Here is an 18,422-nt window from a genome sequence, read left to right on the forward strand (position 1 = left end):
ACTCTTCTAGGACTCTACTTTCAAATACATGAAAGTCTTCAATGAATTGTTTGCTTCCGTATTGCAAACTGTGCTTGACATATTTTAATATATGCTTTGTTTATATTTTTTTCTCTCAACTTAATCTTTTTTACAATTAAAAAAATAAAGAAAATTACAAAAGATAAATCTACAAAATAAATAAAAATAAAATTTTCAGGAAATGATGCCAAGAATCAAGATACTTTTGACTGACTATGAACAATTCTTTATTTGAAGGTATTTGCGTCGCTTAATAGTGTCAGTACGCTCTCTGGTCTGTGATTGGCCAGAACTGGAATCCCTAGGCAACCTGCGTAATTCCTCCGGCGATAAGCACTGGTGATAAGGTTTAGCCCACCTCATTTCCGCTCGACTCAGAAAGCACCGTGGATCATTAACGTTAAAATCCACCTCTCGAGTCTCTGCGTAGCTGATTGACAACAGAGTGCCATGGTCCTATTCTGTTGTTCGGAGTCCCCTGAAGAGAGCGTAAGTTATTTGTGGCATCCCACGCTCGTATCTCTGTGCTGCACTTCACTTCACTTCTGAACCTCATAATCGGTCCCAGATGAGAACGCACTCGCGATTCCTGCATAAATGGCCCCATCTAATCTTCCCAACTTGGAAACCATTCCAGGCGTTCCTGTGGAATCCTCAGTTCGGAGCACACTAATTCCTACGCAACTTACATAACCGGCTCACAACCAAGATCAAGCAAGGTTCCTTCCTCGGGGCTTTCAATGTTCTGGCATGTGTACGAACATTCTCTAACCTGTCAAAATCTCGTTGCGTTTTTCGTTTTTGCGGGATAAATTCCACGGACAACTCTTTCTACGCTGCTGTCTCTGAGCCTGGACGGAACCTCTCGTGAGAGTGTCACACAATTTGACGGGAATTTCCCATGGGGCTCTGCCTGGAACTCTAGGCTCGTCTTGCCTAGCGGATTCCCAATTGGGGACCTGCGCACTTTTCCAACAGGACAGAAACTAAGTTACACTTTGGATATACATGAGTATTTATGGAGTACTCTTGCACCTCTGCGTGAGTTTCTCCATAGCTGTTCGTCTTTCCTTTGGCATCTCATTGAGTTTATTTTTTTTTCTACCGTCCCAGTGATCCTCCTGTAGCAACATTTATTAAATTCCCTGGGCCTCGATTCTGGGGAACATCCATTGTTAATAATGTTCTTTAATGCATCCCTGATGGCTATCCATCACTTAAACCTTTTTTCAGAGCTTGCTATAAAAAACCTGTCTCTTTCGCACAATAGCAAAGAGCAAAACTTGCAATAAAACACATTACAAGAACACTCTTCTCAAATTAAATTATTACTTTTATCTCTCATAGAAGTTTTTCAATGACATATCACCCAATTGGACCTGGAATCATAAGCAATTTACCTAACCATACAGTAAGAGAAACTAAACCTTTCCTCCTTTATTGATTTTTCATACCATAATATCATAGCATATCATATTCTTGTCTGGTTTATCTTCTTTCTCCTATCCACATGCAACATCGGAATTTCATTCATCAATTGCATTCCATTCTTCAGGAACCAACTTTGGACGACTGGATTACCTGGTCTTCCTTCGATAATAATGTCTTCATTTTAAAACCATACGATCCAAATTTTAGTGACAAGGTGTTGAAAAAATACTTTAAACATGGTAATATTAGTAGTTTTGTCAGACAATTACATATGTATGGGTTCCATAAGATTGCCACCGTTCATAATAATAATAACGTAGTCAACGACAAAGTGCAAACCATTTGGCATTTTAAGCACCCATCGGGGAATTTTACCAGAGACGTTCATTTGGACTCATTGAAGAAGATCCAAAGAAAGAGTACTGGGATTGGCAAGGACGGTAAGAGGAAAAATATGCTTTCCACTCTAAGTGTAAGTTATTTGAAACCAGTCCTATCAGATAGAGCATCAGCTCAGACAATACGACAGGATGACATGACAGGTAAATTATATAAATCTGAGTCACTACCACAATTGAATAATTTATACACAGCTCAAGCTTTGCTGAGGTCAGATTCACAACCAGAATTACAAAGATTCGATACTCCAATAAATATTAATCAACCAAGACCAACATCCTCCTTATCAAAATTACTAAACCATGAACCTGTACCTATACCGGTTTCTCTTAAAAGCATACCGTCACTTAGTGTTCCTACTCCACAACGACAGCTTCCCTTTCCAAATCAACAACAACCTCATCCAAGAACTTTCTCGGAACCAATAGTGAGGAATTCCCCTCAACAACGTACAACTGGAGATTCATCATCCCCCTTTGAATTGTTTCATGAAAATCAAGGGAAGAGAAACGCATTATCATCACCCAATATTTTATCTCACGTACCTGTGCCACAGGACAATCAAGTGGATGACAGCTTATGGAAGAAGACAATAGAAATGGAGAATAATTTGGAAGTATTAATGAATTCAATATTTTTGATAACAAATATTTTGCAAAATTTAACACTAACTCCCGATACACCTAGTGAAACAATGATAGAGATTAAAGATAATTTGGAACGATTATCCTTAATTCAGCGAAGTTTAATTAAAATGACTTCCCCTGAAGATGAACTTAACGATAATGATGAAAAAAATAATAATAATACTAATACTAATACCACTAATACCAATAATACTAATACTAATAATAATGATTAAATTAAAAATTCTGTAAAACCTAATAATAAAAAAATTTGTAACTTAATAATTAAAATGTGAACATACGCACACACATATACATTAAAAACGCTAACTTATACAAAATTAAGTGTTCATTCATTCGTTGATTGGTTGAGGGGGAACATAATTAGTTTCATTATTTGGTGTGAAAATTGGATAATTCCAACTAGGTGGTGGTGGTGGTGGTTGCTGTTGTGATTGTTGTAACATCAAAGCCTCCATAAATTTCTTATTGAATTGTAAAGAATTTCCATTGTACTCTGAAGTATTCTTATCTTTAGCCAATTTCTTGTATCTCTTTTGTGCAAATGAAACGTTCAATATGTTATTTGGTGAAATTATGACCCCATCTGTAGCCATTATGGCTCTTGATGCATCTAATGGATTTTCAAAACATACAAACCCATACCCTCTGGAAAAGCCAACGGGTAAATTTTCATCTTCATCTTCCTCCTCCTCTTCTTCCTCGCCACCTTCTTCTACCTCTTGATCATTTTTATCATTATGTTCTTGCTCTTGTTCTTCTTGATTTTCTTTATCATTTTCATTTTGATTGTCCAATTTTTTACTCCCACCTACAGTGATAACCTTAGAACTTATTATATCACCGAATTGACTGAAAAAATCATTTAATTCATCATCACGCCATGATAATGGGATATGCTTTACATAAAGGTTAGACTCTTGTTGATTATTTGATGGAATGGGTAATGGATACGTTGGTGCCATCATATTATAATTATTCAAGAAAAACATTGGATTTAGGTTAGCAGTTGCCACTGGTGGTGAGATCATCCCCACCATTGGAGGTGGGACAACAGGCGTAGGTTGTTCCGTCATAGATTCATCATCAAATGAATTGTTTCTTGCTTGCATTTGATATGGTTGCTGTGGCATGTAATTGTAATATTGGTTTTGTGCGTACATGGATGGCGATATTATTGGTGGTACTGTGGGGGGTGCCATGGCATTAGTTGGAATGAAATGAGTCGTGTTAAAATCAATGAAACTGGAACTTCTGGAAGATGATGAAATGGATGATCTTGTATTAATGTCATTACTATTGCTATTATTTGTGCCATGAATGGCATTTTGAACAGCTTTGTTTACTACAAGTCTATTACCCTTCCATTCAAGACCATCTAATGTTTGAATTACTTTCAAAGCTTGTTCATGTGATCCCAAATTGACAAACCCGTAACCTTTTAAAGGGCTTGATTTGTTGTTAATATTGTTATTCACATTTTTCGATTGAGGGAAGTAATATGATAATATTTGTAAAGATGGTAATACTTCTGATAATTCAGTCTTAATCTTATCCAGGATTAAATCTATAGTTAGATCCGTTAGCGTAGTGGGTAAGTTCCCAATGAATATACATTTGAATTTTTCATCATCATTATTTTCCTTAATGTGAGACCACTGAATTCGTTCACGTTCCTTTCTTTCCACATGATAATTCAAAAATAATTTGGTTCCCTCTATTATCTTACCATTGAATTCATTTATACACTCTGAAGCTTGAGATCCCAATACAAAGGAAATAAAACCGTATCCTATCGGATTACTACTCGTACTATTGTTTGTGTTTGAATTCATTAACCTATCATGAAATAATTTAATGGATAAGATGGACCCGAATTTTTCAAACAGTGCTCTTATCTTACTTTCATCAATCTTATGGTTAATACCGCCGATGAAAATATTCCCCGGATGAGTCAATGCATGTTTGTTAATACTTATTGACCATTTTTCTATACAATTAGGAAAACTGGGGTCCTCTTTCGAGTGTAAAAATGTATCGATGGAATCTCGACATTTTTCCAATTTGGCCTCATTATGGAATTGGAACTGTTGTACAAGATCGTATTTCCAATCTCCATCCTTATCCTCGTCATTATTATAATTTTGAGAAAATTCCTCATTACCATTTTCAAATTTATAAATATCTTTCTTTTCTTCCAATATTTGTAATCTCGCCTCATCTTTAAGATACTGGAAAGGTTCAATAGATCTTAATTCCACTTCATGACCAAAATTTTCCAATATATGTTTACGGATATTCTTTTCAACACTCCGTCTCTGGGCCACTTGTTCCTCATCATCTTGTTTCCATTTCAATCTGATGGTCATGACATTTGTGTTTGTAAGCTGTTCCAGGGGCACGTTATTGAACTGCGGTTGGTCCTGTTCTAGTTTCTGTTCATCCTCTTGAGTCATCTCTGCTTGTTTGGTAGTGTTGCTGCTCATGTTAGGTTGGTTCCGTACTTCAGTGTGGATGCTCGAATGTAAGCGGAACTATATATAGATTTAATTTATATATATCGTTGGGAGATAGATAGATAGAACGATAGGACGATTGGACAAGACAGGATGGGAAATGTAATGACCAGATCTCGAACAGCAAGAGGGAAAGGAACAAGAGAGCGATCGCTACGGTAGCAGAGGATGAAACCCGGATTTTCCTCGGAGCCTTGGTCGACCTGAGTTGAGAAGATCGACGGTTGTTGAGTGTCTTAATCACTGAGAGATATAAACGTTCCAGTTGTATTCCGTGTATGCGTTGGCATCTATTTGTGACGGCACACACGAATACGTAATGACCGTAAGGGGAAATTCCGAGCGGATTTCCCGATTGGGCAAAGCACGCCACGCTGTTGCGGCTTTTTCCGCCCTCGTCGCATGCGATCTCCGTCGCGGGATTCTCCGAAAACAGCTGAAATTTTTCATTTGCAGTCGGCGGCTATATGGTGATATACACGATAGGGGTAAATAGAGGCTCCTAATCCGGATTAGGAGCAACAGGGGAAGCAGGTATGTAAGCATGGATTTCCGTTTTATTCATTTATTTATGTATGTACGTACTTACTTACTTGCCGTACTCGGGGTAGTCGATGTACCCCTCGGAAGTCATGGAGTAGAACTGGCTTCTATCGTACTTGTTCAAGGGCAACCCCTGTTCTAGTCTGTCCACCAAGTCCGGGTTGGCGATGAAGTATCTACCGTAGGCCAACAAGGTCCTGTCGTTTGCATTCACTAATTGGCTAGCCACATCAGGGTGCAAGGCAAGATTACCGGCTCTAATGATAGGACCCTTCCAGATGGAATAGGCGAAATCATTGGTACCATCACCGTACTCACCTTCACCTTCAGTCAAGAAGGGGTTGGTCACTCTGGGTTCCACGAGATGCACGTAGGCAAGACGTTGCTTCTTCTCAATTGCTCTCTTCTCTAATTCACCCAACACGTAAGCATATTGTGCTAATAGCGTGGGGTCAGCACCACCAGACATCGTGTTGAACAACCCGTATGGAGAAAACCTAATACCAACCTTGGAGGCACCCACGGCAGCTACCAGAGCATCTACCACTTCTAAGACGAAACGGGCTCTCTTCTCAATGCTTCCACCATACTCATCCGTTCTCTTGTTAGCAATAGGGTCTAAGAATTGGTTCAACAAGTACCCGTTAGCAGCATGGATTTCAACACCATTGGCACCAGCAGCAATAGAGTTCTTAGCAGCTTGAACATACTCCTTAATGTACTGTTTGATTTCAGCTTGTGTTAACCCATGTTGTAAATTGCCCGACTTGATAGCCTTCTCTTCGGATTCCTTGTCCATGTACACTCCATCTGAGGGAGCATCGTAACGTAACCCATTACGAGCTAGCGTGTCAGGAAACGAAGCTCTACCCAAAGCCCACAATTGGACCCAAACGAACGACTTGTTGTCATGAATACCTTGGAAGATCTTCGTCCATTGCTCAATTTGTTCCTTAGACCAGATACCTGGTGCATTGTCGTACCCACCAGCCTGAGGAGAAATAAATGTACCTTCAGTGATAATCATTGTTCCTGGTCTTTGGGACCTTTGATGGTAATATGTGTAAGCCCATTTCTTGTTAGGGACGTTACCAGGGTGTTCAGCCCTCATTCTTGTCAATGGAGGCATCACAATACGCTGTTTCATCTCCGTGTCACCAACCTTGATTGGCTTGAACAAATTGGTATTCTTCAAGGCAACAGGTTCAAAATCTTTAGCATAAGGCATTTTAATTGTTTGTTTGTTTGTTTGTTTGTTTGTTTGTTTGTTTGTTTAGTTATAATGGCAATTATCTAATGATATTATTGATAGATAAACGGAATTACAAAAACTACAAATTGCTTCAATGACTGGAAACTATCATACTCTTATATACACATTGTCACTTCAGATTCCAGCCTTATTGATTAGAAATGATAGTCTCCCAGATCAGAAACCCTCGAGATGCTTACTTAACCTTTCCTTCAACATATACTTTTTTCCATTTACAAACCCCGAAGAAACAGATGTGGCGTGAAGTTATCCAAGCCGTGTTCCGTCTCCGCTTCCGCTTCCGTCGCCGCATCCGTGTAAGTTTATGTTTATATGTGCAAGTTTTAGTCAACTCGGTGTACTAAGGGGGATGAGACGATATTGTACCTAATCTTACCTGAGCCTAGCGTACTCTGCCGCTTCAACTTTCCTGCCACTTTCATTTTTGAATATACCGTGTAGACCAGTCTGGCGGCGAAGTTCTAGAAGGATGTTTCCTTCAAAAAATTGGAAAATTGCGATTCTGTTATAATAATAAGCTGAGATCATTCTCAATTGCATACCCTCCCCCTTCAAGTTTCCTTTGAGAGCGACATTACAGCTGAGGGAGGAAAGCTATACTTTCAACCTTAAAAAAAATTGCCGTATTAACACATATGTACTTTTCAAAACAAAATGCAGTGAACGGTTATCGGTATGATCAACTCTTGAATAAAAAATACTTATTAATAAACAATAAGATATACATCGGCCTTTAATCCTATGCAAACCATCTTTTGTTTACCATGGAGGATAAACACAGACGCAACATGTTATTAATCCTCATAACCATTCACGACTACATAAGATAACTTGTTAAAGCTTATCATTACTCTCTCAGCATCGACATGAAATTCATTACATTGGATATACTATAGTTATTACGTATACCTTTCTTAGACAATTTTTTCTTTATGCTATGCGTCACTTTTGCGTCTTCGCCTCGACAATTTTTCATAATGTGCTGGTAAACAACATTATAAGGTCAATATAGTTATGTACTCACCTCCTCTCTCTCCCGACCCCCAGTCGTTTTCAAAAAACTAACTAGAACAACCATTAATTAATGAAAGCATTGCATATCCTTATTGTGTCATTCATTTTTTGCAGGTCCATGACATTAAGTCAGGAAGTTCAACAAACACAACAAAATGACGAAGACATTACAACTCCATTAGAGGCCTTGGATAGTTTGATCGATCGAGAATTCGAGTCTAATGATGACATTTTAGATGTAAGGGAAATGGAAAGAATATTAGAAGGATATGGAGTGACAATATCAGAATATGGTTCATTTGATAATGACATATAGTGTGCACAAACCATCTAGAAGCATAATATGATCTCTTTCTTCTATATCACATACCTGTATGGGATTTAACAGTTTCGTAAGATTATCATTATAGAAATTCAACTAAAAACACATATTTCTTGCCTTAAGTGTTTATAATAGTGCCCCTTCCCCTAACCTTTTCATATAGTTTCAGTTATATCTCTTTCAAAATGCATACCCATGGTTAATTTCTTTTGAATAACCCTTTCTTTACAAAAACAGGAATAATGCATATCGCAAGGTTACCTGTTAATACTATTACTAGTTGTAGGAGCCTCGTTAAGTAGTCAAATGACAATGTTACTCTTTCTAGTTTACTAAATGCGAGTATTCTGGTATTTCCTTTATCTTGCCATTGAAGTATTTTTCTAATCTGTTTGCATACTTAAAATACGACGTGTTTTCACCATTATATTTTCGACAATTATTGAAAACCAGTCTCGCATCATAAATGAAATCCTCCATCTTTTGATACTTATTATTTTCCAGTTTCATCTCCATTGTGCTCAAATCCATTGGTTCCTTAATAAATTCATAATAATCAGGAACTTCTTCTTTATTAACTGGTTGTAAAAAGGGCCATGCAGCAGCGTGATTTTGTAATCCAGTTAATATATTTTGAATAATCACATAATGTGGACCACGTTTAGGTCGTTGAGCTAATTCATCCATTTCTGGGGTCCAGCCTGCTTCTTTTAACCCGGGAATTTCCATTGGATCAATTGGTGTTATATTTGTTAAATCTTTAAAATGTTCTAGTCCAGGCCTTACAACGTGTGACTTCGATATAGTTCTAATCTTTCTTCTTAATGCAGCTTCCTGCAATAACAAAATTTTAGCAGCATCTAAATAACGGATCTTAGGCAACATGGAACATTGCATAAGAGTACCACCTTCATAGTCTTTAATGTAACCCATCCATATACTCTTATCCAACGAAATTTCCTTTGTGAACCCTTGCTTCTTGAAATAACCAATGGCATAATTATCAGCATATGTTAGAAAGTATTTGATATTGGAAGTGTTCCTCACATAATCTTTCAAATGATTCATTAAATGTGCACCGTATCCTCGAACTTGTTCTGTGGAACTTATAGCACAGAAAACAATTTCTGCAAATTGACGTTTATCAAAGGGACGGTATGTAATACCACCAACGACAGTCAATGGCTTCCTAACGACTGCCATTGAAATATGACTTCTGTCATACACTAATCTGGCAATATATTCCTTTGGCATCTTTGGTAATTGCTTTTGAAAGATGTTCTTCAAACCTGTCAAAACCATCATATTTTCCTTGGTATTATCATTGTTGACTACTCTGAACTCTATATTTCCCTCCTTCTCCTCAATGACGCTCGGCCTTTCCTTAAATTTATACTCAACACCATCAAATTCAAATTTAACAATTCCCTTTTCTTCATCCGCTACGACAGAATCATTAACTACAGGGTTTGGTAATTTTGAATCTTCCTGGCGTGTCTCATTATTTTCCATTTCGTCAAACCCATCAGCTATGGGAGATGAGTTCAAAGTTTCTAGGTTTTGTTTCGCAGTGGTCTCATCTATTTTCGAATTCTCATCATCATTTTCCAGTTTTGGCTTCTTTGTCAAGGGGCCTCCTTCTCCCTGTTCATCAGCTCTTTTCACTGGCGAATTGCTATCCTTGGTGACCATTATCTTGTCCCACCACCGTTAATTACTGAGTTATGCCCACTTTTATTGTCTACATATTTAAGTATCTTGAAATTTCACGGTTTTTATTGACACTCGACCATTGAAAAATAAACGGGTGCCGTTATTGACGATCTTCTGAACGTTAAGCGCCCATTTAGCTTATATATAGATGTAAAGTTGGGACGATTGCTACGATAAGATCAATACTGATATCCTACCATATATCCTTCTTTTTAGAGTATTATGTGTTTTTCCCTTGTTTATTTTCGCCTCTTCTTATTGTTATCAAATAGTAGCCCGAAAGATTTCTTGGCAGTTCTTTGTATGGGGGCATCATCATTATCACTATCTTCACTGTCTTCATCATTATTGGCTTGTGGAGTAGTCGTTCTTGATGAACCTGTTTCCCCTGTTCTAGTCTCTTTTTTGACCTGTTTTGGCCCCGTCCTAATGTTTTCTCGCTGGTCCTTCCTCATCTTCCTCTTTAGGGCAACCATTGCTCTTGTATCATCTTTTGCGATTCTATACATATTATTCCTGACGTCAGATTGCTCCACACGTTTTTTCTTTTTGGAAAGAGAACTAATCTTTTTGTCACTGGCTATAAATTCCCCGATGGTATGTATATCATCTTTGGACTGGTTATCATCTTCAAGAGCAAAATTCAAACCGGAACCAATCTGCACTACAGGTAGCTGGAAAAAAGCCTTTTTACTATCTTGAAGCTCTCTTAGGTCTGTTTCCTCCTTGGTATGATCTTTTTTTTCATCAGTGGTTTGTTCCAACCATTTTGCCACCTTTGACTTAGTGTTACTAAACGAAAGTTGCAGTTCTGCCTGTAGGTTCAATTTCTCCTGTATTTCTCTAGTTCTACTCATTCCTTTGATACGGTTATCCTCTGATTGTCAGTTATTGGTTTGCTCACACAACTCATAGTTGTAGATATTTTTCAGAACGAACATTTTTCAGCTCATCGCGAATTTTCATTTTCGCTTCACATAGATAGATAGATAGATAGATAGATAGGTAGATAGATAATAAGATAAATGAATAACAGTTGATGGTCTATAAAGTGCTCTATCTGTATATATAGATTACCCAGTTAATCCCTTCTAAATCCCTTGCTTGCCAGTTCTTTCCTCTTCTGGACTCTCTTTCTCTCCCCGAAATTTTCCTTCTCCATGGCCATTAAGGATTCTCTCTTAGCCTTAGTCACCTTGGTCAAAGCCTTTCTTATAACTGCAGTGTCGTGAACCTTATCAGACTCCGTCATCTTCTTATTTATACGTTTCTCAATTGCTTCAATTCTGGAAACATCCCTCTGCGTTACAAAAGATATAGCATCACCACTTCTTCCAGCACGAGCAGTACGACCTGCTCTATGAATAAAAGTATCTGGATCTGCAGGAATATCGTAGTTAATAACCAATTCCACTGTGGGGATATCTAACCCTCTGGATGCCACGTCAGTTGCAATTAATACTCTTGCTACATTGGCACGGAATCTATGTAATGAATTGGTTCTTTCCTGTTGTGGCATTTGTGAATGTAGTGATGCAACTCTAACTTCTAAATGATATAAAGTTCTTCGTAGAATTTCAGCTGTCATGGTTCTGTTCACAAAAATAATGGCACTAGAATCTTTATAAGTTTCACATGTCAACAATTGATACAAGTATGCCTCCTTCACATGTTCTGGAACTAAAATATATTCTGTCTTTAAAGTAGATGGGATAGCCACCTTATCCACACTCTCCACTTGGTATGTAAACAAAGGTGGTTTGCCCTCTTGAATGGGTGCGTCCTCCAATGCTCTAACTTGGTCTGTAATCGTAGCTGTGAATAATAACGTTTGTCTCTTGTCCTTGGACGGTAGTGCACCGATGCAAGTGGCTAGATCACTAGCAAATGTATCTGTTAACAAACTATCAGCTTCATCCAAGACCAAGAATTTGGCTCTTTTTAGTCCACCAATGGTATCTTCACCACTACTCATTATATGATGTGCTAATCTCCCCGGTGTAGCAATGATAAAATGTGGTTTCTTTTGTAACTGAATAGCTTGGTCCACAATACTTTCACCACCAACAACAAGGGCAACTCTAATGTTCATGCTGCTTCCCAGGGCAGTGAATTGTTCAGCAATTTGCATAGCTAATTCTCTAGTGGGCGTTAGCACGACACCAAACATACCACTAGGATCCTCTGACCATTTAGTCAACATTGGGGCAGCAAACGCCACAGTCTTACCTGAACCAGTCTTGGCCCCACCGATACAATCTCTTCCTTTCAATATCTCAGGAATACATGCCTTCTGAATGGCGGTGGGTTGGTTTATCTTCATCGCTTGGAGAGCCTCTTGGAGCCACCTGGAAAGGCCTAATGATTTAAATGTTGCATTTTTAATTTCTGACATTGTTCTTTCTCGAGCACTCCTGGCAATTATCTATCTATTTGTGTGTTTGATGTCTAGCTCATCTCATCTCATCTCTTCTTTAACGTGGAAAATTTTTCTAGCTTTGAAATTTCGCGGTTTCTGGAAAACAAAATGAAAGAAAGTACCTGAATTGTACATACAACACAACGAACGACACATAAACGGATCGATAGATAGATAGTACAGGAATTTGGGCATATGGGTATGCAGAGTAATTTATTAGCTACCCAGAGTGGTCCCATAGAGAGTAAAGAAACAATAAATAAATTGAGACCGGCAGTTCATGATGCTATCTACGCTTTGCTTCGATTAGACCGAGGGTTCCAACAAATAGTTCAAGATGGGCATGTAAATGAGCAGTTTTTGACCAAGGCGTTCAAGGAATTGGGGTTGAATATACCGTTGCTGGGTAGACCTCCAGTACCTCCTCGGACTTCTATTAAGAGTGCTGATGGGCGTGTACGAGACTTACCCCGAGGTCCAAGAAGAAGCAGTACGGAAAGTACTCCTGTGAAGAAAACTGAGACTCCAATTAAGGAACTACCAGTGGCAAACATTAATGAAACCATGTCACCACCTTCAACTATAAACTTGGAAAATGCGATGCCGTCAAAAATTCCTAACGATGTAGCAGCAGCGAAGGATAATACTATTCAACCTTCTAGCCCTTTAAAAAGAGATATCAATACTACTTTGTCTGTTCCCCATAGGATCAAGAGAGAATCTGAAATGGAAATTGAGCAATTTGAACCGGAAAGGAAAATGGTTAATGATGAAGAGGTGAATAAACAATTCTCAAAATTCATTGAAAATATGAATGAAGACATTCAAGAATTCACAGAATCATTGGCTGATACTGGTGTACCGCACGAGCAAATTATAGAATTGAAACGTGTTGTCGTCAACGGAATGAACGACATGGTCAAGAAACTGGCGATTTTGAAGGATATACTTGAAAGGGAAGACGAAGTGAAAAGAAAGAAACGGAAGATATCATCAGATACCGCCAGTGAGAAGCCGACGGAACATCCTTGATAATCATGACGGATATAGATTCTGCTATCGATTCGTTATCCATCATTGATAGTCTTCGTTATAATAGTTGCGATCGATTATGTAATAATCCCGTCTCCGCTTCCGTGTCCTCGGAGTTAATAATGACAGAAATGAACAACTATTATGAATACTATCAATTTCAGTTGCCAAGATAGTTCAGTCTATCAGGGCTAGACCTTCCTTTTCATGTGTGGTGTCTGTGTTTTGTTAATGTTGTTGCTGCTATCAGGCCAAAACAAAATATCTGAAAGCCTTACCCTAAAGATTTTGAACCTGTTGCCTTGAAGAACACCAATTTGTTCAAGCAAATCAAGGTTGGTGACACGGAGATGAGCCAGCGTAGCGTGACGCCCGGTAGCATCCCCAACAAGAAGTGAGGTTACTATTATTACCATCAAAGGTCCCAAAGACCTTGTTAAACAGATCAGAACAGGGGTTGCGTTTGAACAAGTACGATAGATCTACATTCCATGCCAGGACTGCAAAGGGATACATTGACTATCCAACCTACGATCAAGCCAGAGAGCTAGTATATATGCCCAACTCCTCCTTTAAAATGAATACTAGGCAGAATATTATCAAAACAATATTATTATGTATATAATGCTTAAAATTAAGCTTTAACTTCTATTAACAGGTAAATATTCTATCTACAAACTTGACACGAGATCAGACTGGTATCTCCATATCATCTACGACTTTAATCCAGTCAAATAATTAATATAGTCTATTGTTGTTATGCATTGAAGAGACGCTTGGAAAGTTCGTAACTTGATATCATGATTGCACAACTGGGCGCAATCTTCACCATTCGTGGTACTAAACCTGTATATAGAGCGCCCCAACCCTCTAATTTCCAAATGTTTCGAAGGAATTTAAACATATTTTTAGTCTGTTCAATATCTGGGCTTTTCACTACCGATTTATCATTATTGCCCATAAATGATATTTGCCACCTTGTCTTCCCCACATCAAAGGGATGAGTCACCAATGCTGCAATAGTTCCACTGATGGAGCCACCAATGAAACTATTTATAAAAAAAGTCAAGTTTGAATGTGACTTAGAAGTATCCATCCATAAATGGGTCTTACAAAACTCGTAAGATCCCCAATAGATAGCACTAAATGGGACATCTCTCCAAAGAGTTATTTCCAGCCCCTTAAACAATGCATTAGAAGCTCCGCTTATCCGCATTTCTTGTCTTGTCTCCTTCAGTAACTCTTTAACCATCATCCAAGAGGTTGTAGATTTTGATACTCTGGGAATACTTTGCAATTTTGTCTTCAGCAGTTCCAATGGTGCTACAGTGGATGCAGCTAGGATTCTTGCAATAGCACCACACATTAATGGGTTAAAAGTGGGGGAACTGGTAGCTAATGGTGAGTTATCTCGAAGATATTCATATCCTGTAAAATACACAATATTTGCCGGTATTGCCATTAGAAGGTTAATGGAAATTCCTCTCCAAAGGGTAGTAATTCCTTCCAATTTCCATATCTTATTAAATGCCTCCAGGGTACCATTGAATCTTACGGAAGAATTCTTACAATTCAGCTCTTGGAAACATGGGTTATCCCAAAATACCTTATTTTTATTTCCGGTCGATATAGTAGCAGCTCGACTAACCTGAACAGAGGATAAATCGGTCTTTGCTTTAGGAAGAAAATCCTTGACTGCAATTGTCTCACAGGAACAATCAGGTAGAAGTTCTTGTTGTTGTAACCTTATTCTGACGACATCCATAGGTGTCAATGTCAACGAAGTTAGAAGAGAGCCCGTGGAGGCACTTAGCATTCTTTGGTGTAACGTCAAGCCATCAGTTGCATTAGTGCTCATCGCTCTATTGCATGATTCTAGTAAGAAGAGATTAGATTCAGGATCAAGGTTCTGTTTGAACCTGGTTCTCTCCATTAATCCCAATGAGTTCCATAAAGAGGTGCCGTATTAACGATGCGATGACTAAGGCGCATCGCGTATCGTCCGAAACGGAAAAGGTGCCACATTTCCAACATAATAAGAATAAATATATGTGTTTCTATAAATGCTGAATGTATATAATAATACCCTACTTCAATCTTCTCTTCTTAATCTTCCCTGTGGCACCGGCCAGCCTCTTACTCATGTTAAGCGTCTTCTCTTGAATATATTCTGTGGGGAAGAATTCTGTTAATGTCCTTTGTTTACTTGCCTTTTTACGATTATTGATTGTTCTGATCAAGGGAATTAAAACTTCATCGGATTTCTCCTGTGGCCAGCCAGCATGTGTCTTAAGGAAAAGACGCAGTAAATCCAAGTCTGGGAGTCCCCATTTAAAAGCAGTAGTATCATGATCTACCTCAGGGTTGATATATGCATCATGAACCAGTTCGCTGGGGAAATTTGAATCCAAAACAATTTTATTATTAACCAATCTTTTCCTAAGATCCTTTTGAAATTTTGTTTCCCCCTCCTGTTTCTTCTTATCAAATTGACCTTCATTGTACCAGTTTCTAAACTCTTTTAAATTTCCAAATTCTGCAAGAACTTCTAGACTAGATACCGGCCCCATACCCTTTATACCATTGGTATAATCACTTCCTAATAATTCTGCCAGTTCGATCATATTTTCTCTATCCAAACCCAAGTTTCTTAGGATCGATTCACTATCATAAAATTCCACATAATTCTTCTCATGGAACATATTTTTATAAATCTTTGAACCACCAAATAGAAACACATCACTATCATCAGTAACAACACCATCCACCAGCTTCAATTGTAAAAGCTCAGCACATTGTGCTTCAGCTTCCATTGGTGCAGTTATATAGGGTACACCAAACCTAGAAAGTAATTCTTGCACGTCTTGGATCATCTCCGGTGTAACTTCATCAGAGTCTCTTTTCTCTTTCACTTGTTGCTTATAAAGTTCGTCTTCCAGAAACGCATTTTCGGCGGAACTGGTTCCAATAGATGGGTTATTGAATAAAGTTGATGTCTTAAAATCTTGAAACCCTTCCTCCTCCCTCCGTATGTTTTCTACAAGATTTTCTTCTTCCTCCTCGGAAAAATCGTAATCAAAGGCAAGTGGTTTCCTTTCTTCTCTTTCACCTTCATTCTCTGACATTATTGGAGAAGGAGTGGAGTCAGGACTTTGAGTTTCGTTGGGAACTATTTCTTTGAGATCATCATCCGAGACAGGTTCATTAATTGGCACAGGGTTATCAGTTGAACCAGCATAACCCACATTCTGTCTCTTCAAAAAGTGCTCCACGTTAGGCCCAGTAACTAACATATGATCTTTGCTACCTCCTTCATTTGTTATATCGTCGATTGACTTGTCCTCCACAAAATTGGAAGTGGCAAAAGGGTTTATGGGTTCCATACTAGAGTTCCCATGGAACCAAGAAGGTGTTTCGGGTAGCGGTGCCTTTTTCATGTTAGTATCGTCGTTTACCTTCTTTTCTGTAGTCTCATTTTGAAATAGTAGAGAACTATTATTACTGAAATCAACTGCTGGAATCTTGCTGACAATATAGTTTAGGTTCTGTTCATTTTCTGTAAGTATTGGTTTTGGAGGTAATTTATCGTTCACGTCAACGTTATTAGAATTCATTACATTTTCTTCAGGGAGAATCGTGACGTCCTTTTGAAATTCTAGTTTCTTTGTTATTTTTTTTAAATCATTAGCTTTTGCTTTGGATAATTGTTCAATATTTAAATCATCTTGTTCCAATGAATTATTCTTTTCCGTAAGAGTTGTTTGTGTTTTTTTGTTTGAATCGTTCATAGATCTTTGATATGCTTCCATCATCTCGATTTCCTGCAGCTGTTGAAGATACTCATCATCTTCACTGCCTTGATCTTCATCTTCGTTGACGTTAACATATTGTATGCTCGATGAAGTATTTTTTTTAGCTGGTGATTCCTGAGTTGGTCGTTTATCAAGGAAAGATTGTCCTCCTACAGTTTGAATTTTTTTCTCTAGTTGTGGTAGTTTGGCTGCCTTTAAAGAATAATCTTCAATTTGCTTTTTATTCTTTGATTTTAAATCAACATCTTCCCAATCAAAATCGGCTTCCTCCTCCTCCTCATCTTCTTCTTCGTCATTTTTACTGATTTTCCGTTTACCCACAAACTTAATATCATCATCTCCATCGTCGTTATCATTTTCATCCAAGATGACTGCCTTAGCACGTTCAGAACCATCCATATTTCCTAAACCAAGAGCCCATCCGTTTTCAACCTTTTGTAATTTATACTCTTTATGGAGTTGGCCGGATATTCTATCAATGACTTCATCATTTAATTTTGAAGCACCACTGTCATGGAACCCTGTCGTATTCATCAATTTTTGGGTAAAATAGTTTCTTCTCTTGACCATATTGATTTGAAATTTTGAAAAATCCATACTATTGGGGAAAATATCTTCTAATTGTTCCTTAGTGTACCCCATTCTTAATCTTGATCGTAGACGTAGCGTGGAAAGAATCGTATACTGAGTTGATTTGGGTAATTCTTCAAATTCTTTGGACGCGGGATTAATGGAGTCCAAATCAATATTATCTAATTCATCATCCAAAGAACTTATTACATTTTCAAACTCCTTGGTGGATATAATTCTTTGATCATCTGTATCATACTTAAACCCTTTAATCTCAGGTAAATCCCAATCATCGTGCGGCTTGAAAGACATCTCTTTATTCTTTTTAGGTGATGGTGATGCAGACATGGTCTTGTCATTTTGAAGTAGTTGCAAAGCTAACAATTTCTTAGCAGTCTTTTGTGCATTATCTCTTTTCCCCTGTCGTATTTCTCGTCTTTGCTTAATAGTATCTCTTTTCAAAGCGGGGACACCACCATCGAAGACGAAGACAGGTTGTATACCAAAGTATAATAGCTTACAGATCCTTCTAAAGAACCCTGTGATATGTGAATTACTCACTCTATTACCATCTTGATCCCTGACGGCCTTCATGAATTGGTAAATCCAAATGGATGCATCCACAGCCATCTTTTTGTCCTGAAGGGACTTTAGTCTTACAGGTCTTGCTGTAGGCCCTACTACGTCCCAAAATGAATGAACACCCATGC

General features: G+C 38.1%; 8 protein-coding genes across 8 annotated transcripts; 2 read left to right on the plus strand and 6 right to left on the minus strand.

Moving 5' to 3' along the window:
• Positions 1-1,531: 1,531 nt before the first annotated feature.
• On the plus strand, positions 1,532-2,713 carry MGA1 (Mga1p; the record flags this gene model as incomplete). Its single annotated transcript, XM_003676766.1, has 1 exon — positions 1,532-2,713. The coding sequence occupies one exon, from the start codon at positions 1,532-1,534 to the stop codon at positions 2,711-2,713; it is 1,182 nt and encodes a 393-aa protein (XP_003676814.1).
• A 117-nt stretch (positions 2,714-2,830) lies between these two features.
• On the minus strand, positions 2,831-4,984 carry RIE1 (Rie1p; the record flags this gene model as incomplete). Its single annotated transcript, XM_003676767.1, has 1 exon — positions 2,831-4,984. The coding sequence occupies one exon, from the start codon at positions 4,982-4,984 to the stop codon at positions 2,831-2,833; it is 2,154 nt and encodes a 717-aa protein (XP_003676815.1).
• A 619-nt stretch (positions 4,985-5,603) lies between these two features.
• NCAS0E03890 (alkene reductase) lies at positions 5,604-6,785 on the minus strand (the record flags this gene model as incomplete). The annotated part of the gene is made up of 1 exon (XM_003676768.1): positions 5,604-6,785. The coding sequence occupies one exon, from the start codon at positions 6,783-6,785 to the stop codon at positions 5,604-5,606; it is 1,182 nt and encodes a 393-aa protein (XP_003676816.1).
• Positions 6,786-8,490: 1,705 nt separating this feature from the next.
• On the minus strand, positions 8,491-9,858 carry GCN5 (histone acetyltransferase GCN5; the record flags this gene model as incomplete). Its single annotated transcript, XM_003676769.1, has 1 exon — positions 8,491-9,858. The coding sequence occupies one exon, from the start codon at positions 9,856-9,858 to the stop codon at positions 8,491-8,493; it is 1,368 nt and encodes a 455-aa protein (XP_003676817.1).
• Positions 9,859-10,118: 260 nt separating this feature from the next.
• NOP19 (Nop19p) lies at positions 10,119-10,736 on the minus strand (the record flags this gene model as incomplete). Its single annotated transcript, XM_003676770.1, has 1 exon — positions 10,119-10,736. The coding sequence occupies one exon, from the start codon at positions 10,734-10,736 to the stop codon at positions 10,119-10,121; it is 618 nt and encodes a 205-aa protein (XP_003676818.1).
• Positions 10,737-10,960: 224 nt separating this feature from the next.
• Positions 10,961-12,274, minus strand: DBP8 (ATP-dependent RNA helicase DBP8; the record flags this gene model as incomplete). The annotated part of the gene is made up of 1 exon (XM_003676771.1): positions 10,961-12,274. One exon carries the CDS (start codon positions 12,272-12,274, stop codon positions 10,961-10,963), a length of 1,314 nt encoding a protein of 437 aa, XP_003676819.1.
• A 219-nt stretch (positions 12,275-12,493) lies between these two features.
• Positions 12,494-13,330, plus strand: NCAS0E03930 (uncharacterized protein; the record flags this gene model as incomplete). The annotated part of the gene is made up of 1 exon (XM_003676772.1): positions 12,494-13,330. One exon carries the CDS (start codon positions 12,494-12,496, stop codon positions 13,328-13,330), a length of 837 nt encoding a protein of 278 aa, XP_003676820.1.
• A 2,087-nt stretch (positions 13,331-15,417) lies between these two features.
• RAD2 (ssDNA endodeoxyribonuclease RAD2) lies at positions 15,418-18,420 on the minus strand (the record flags this gene model as incomplete). Its single annotated transcript, XM_003676773.1, has 1 exon — positions 15,418-18,420. One exon carries the CDS (start codon positions 18,418-18,420, stop codon positions 15,418-15,420), a length of 3,003 nt encoding a protein of 1,000 aa, XP_003676821.1.
• Positions 18,421-18,422: the final 2 nt, after the last annotated feature.

Source organism: Naumovozyma castellii, chromosome 5, assembly GCF_000237345.1.
Source record: "Naumovozyma castellii chromosome 5, complete genome".
NCBI lineage: Eukaryota > Fungi > Ascomycota > Saccharomycetes > Saccharomycetales > Saccharomycetaceae > Naumovozyma > Naumovozyma castellii.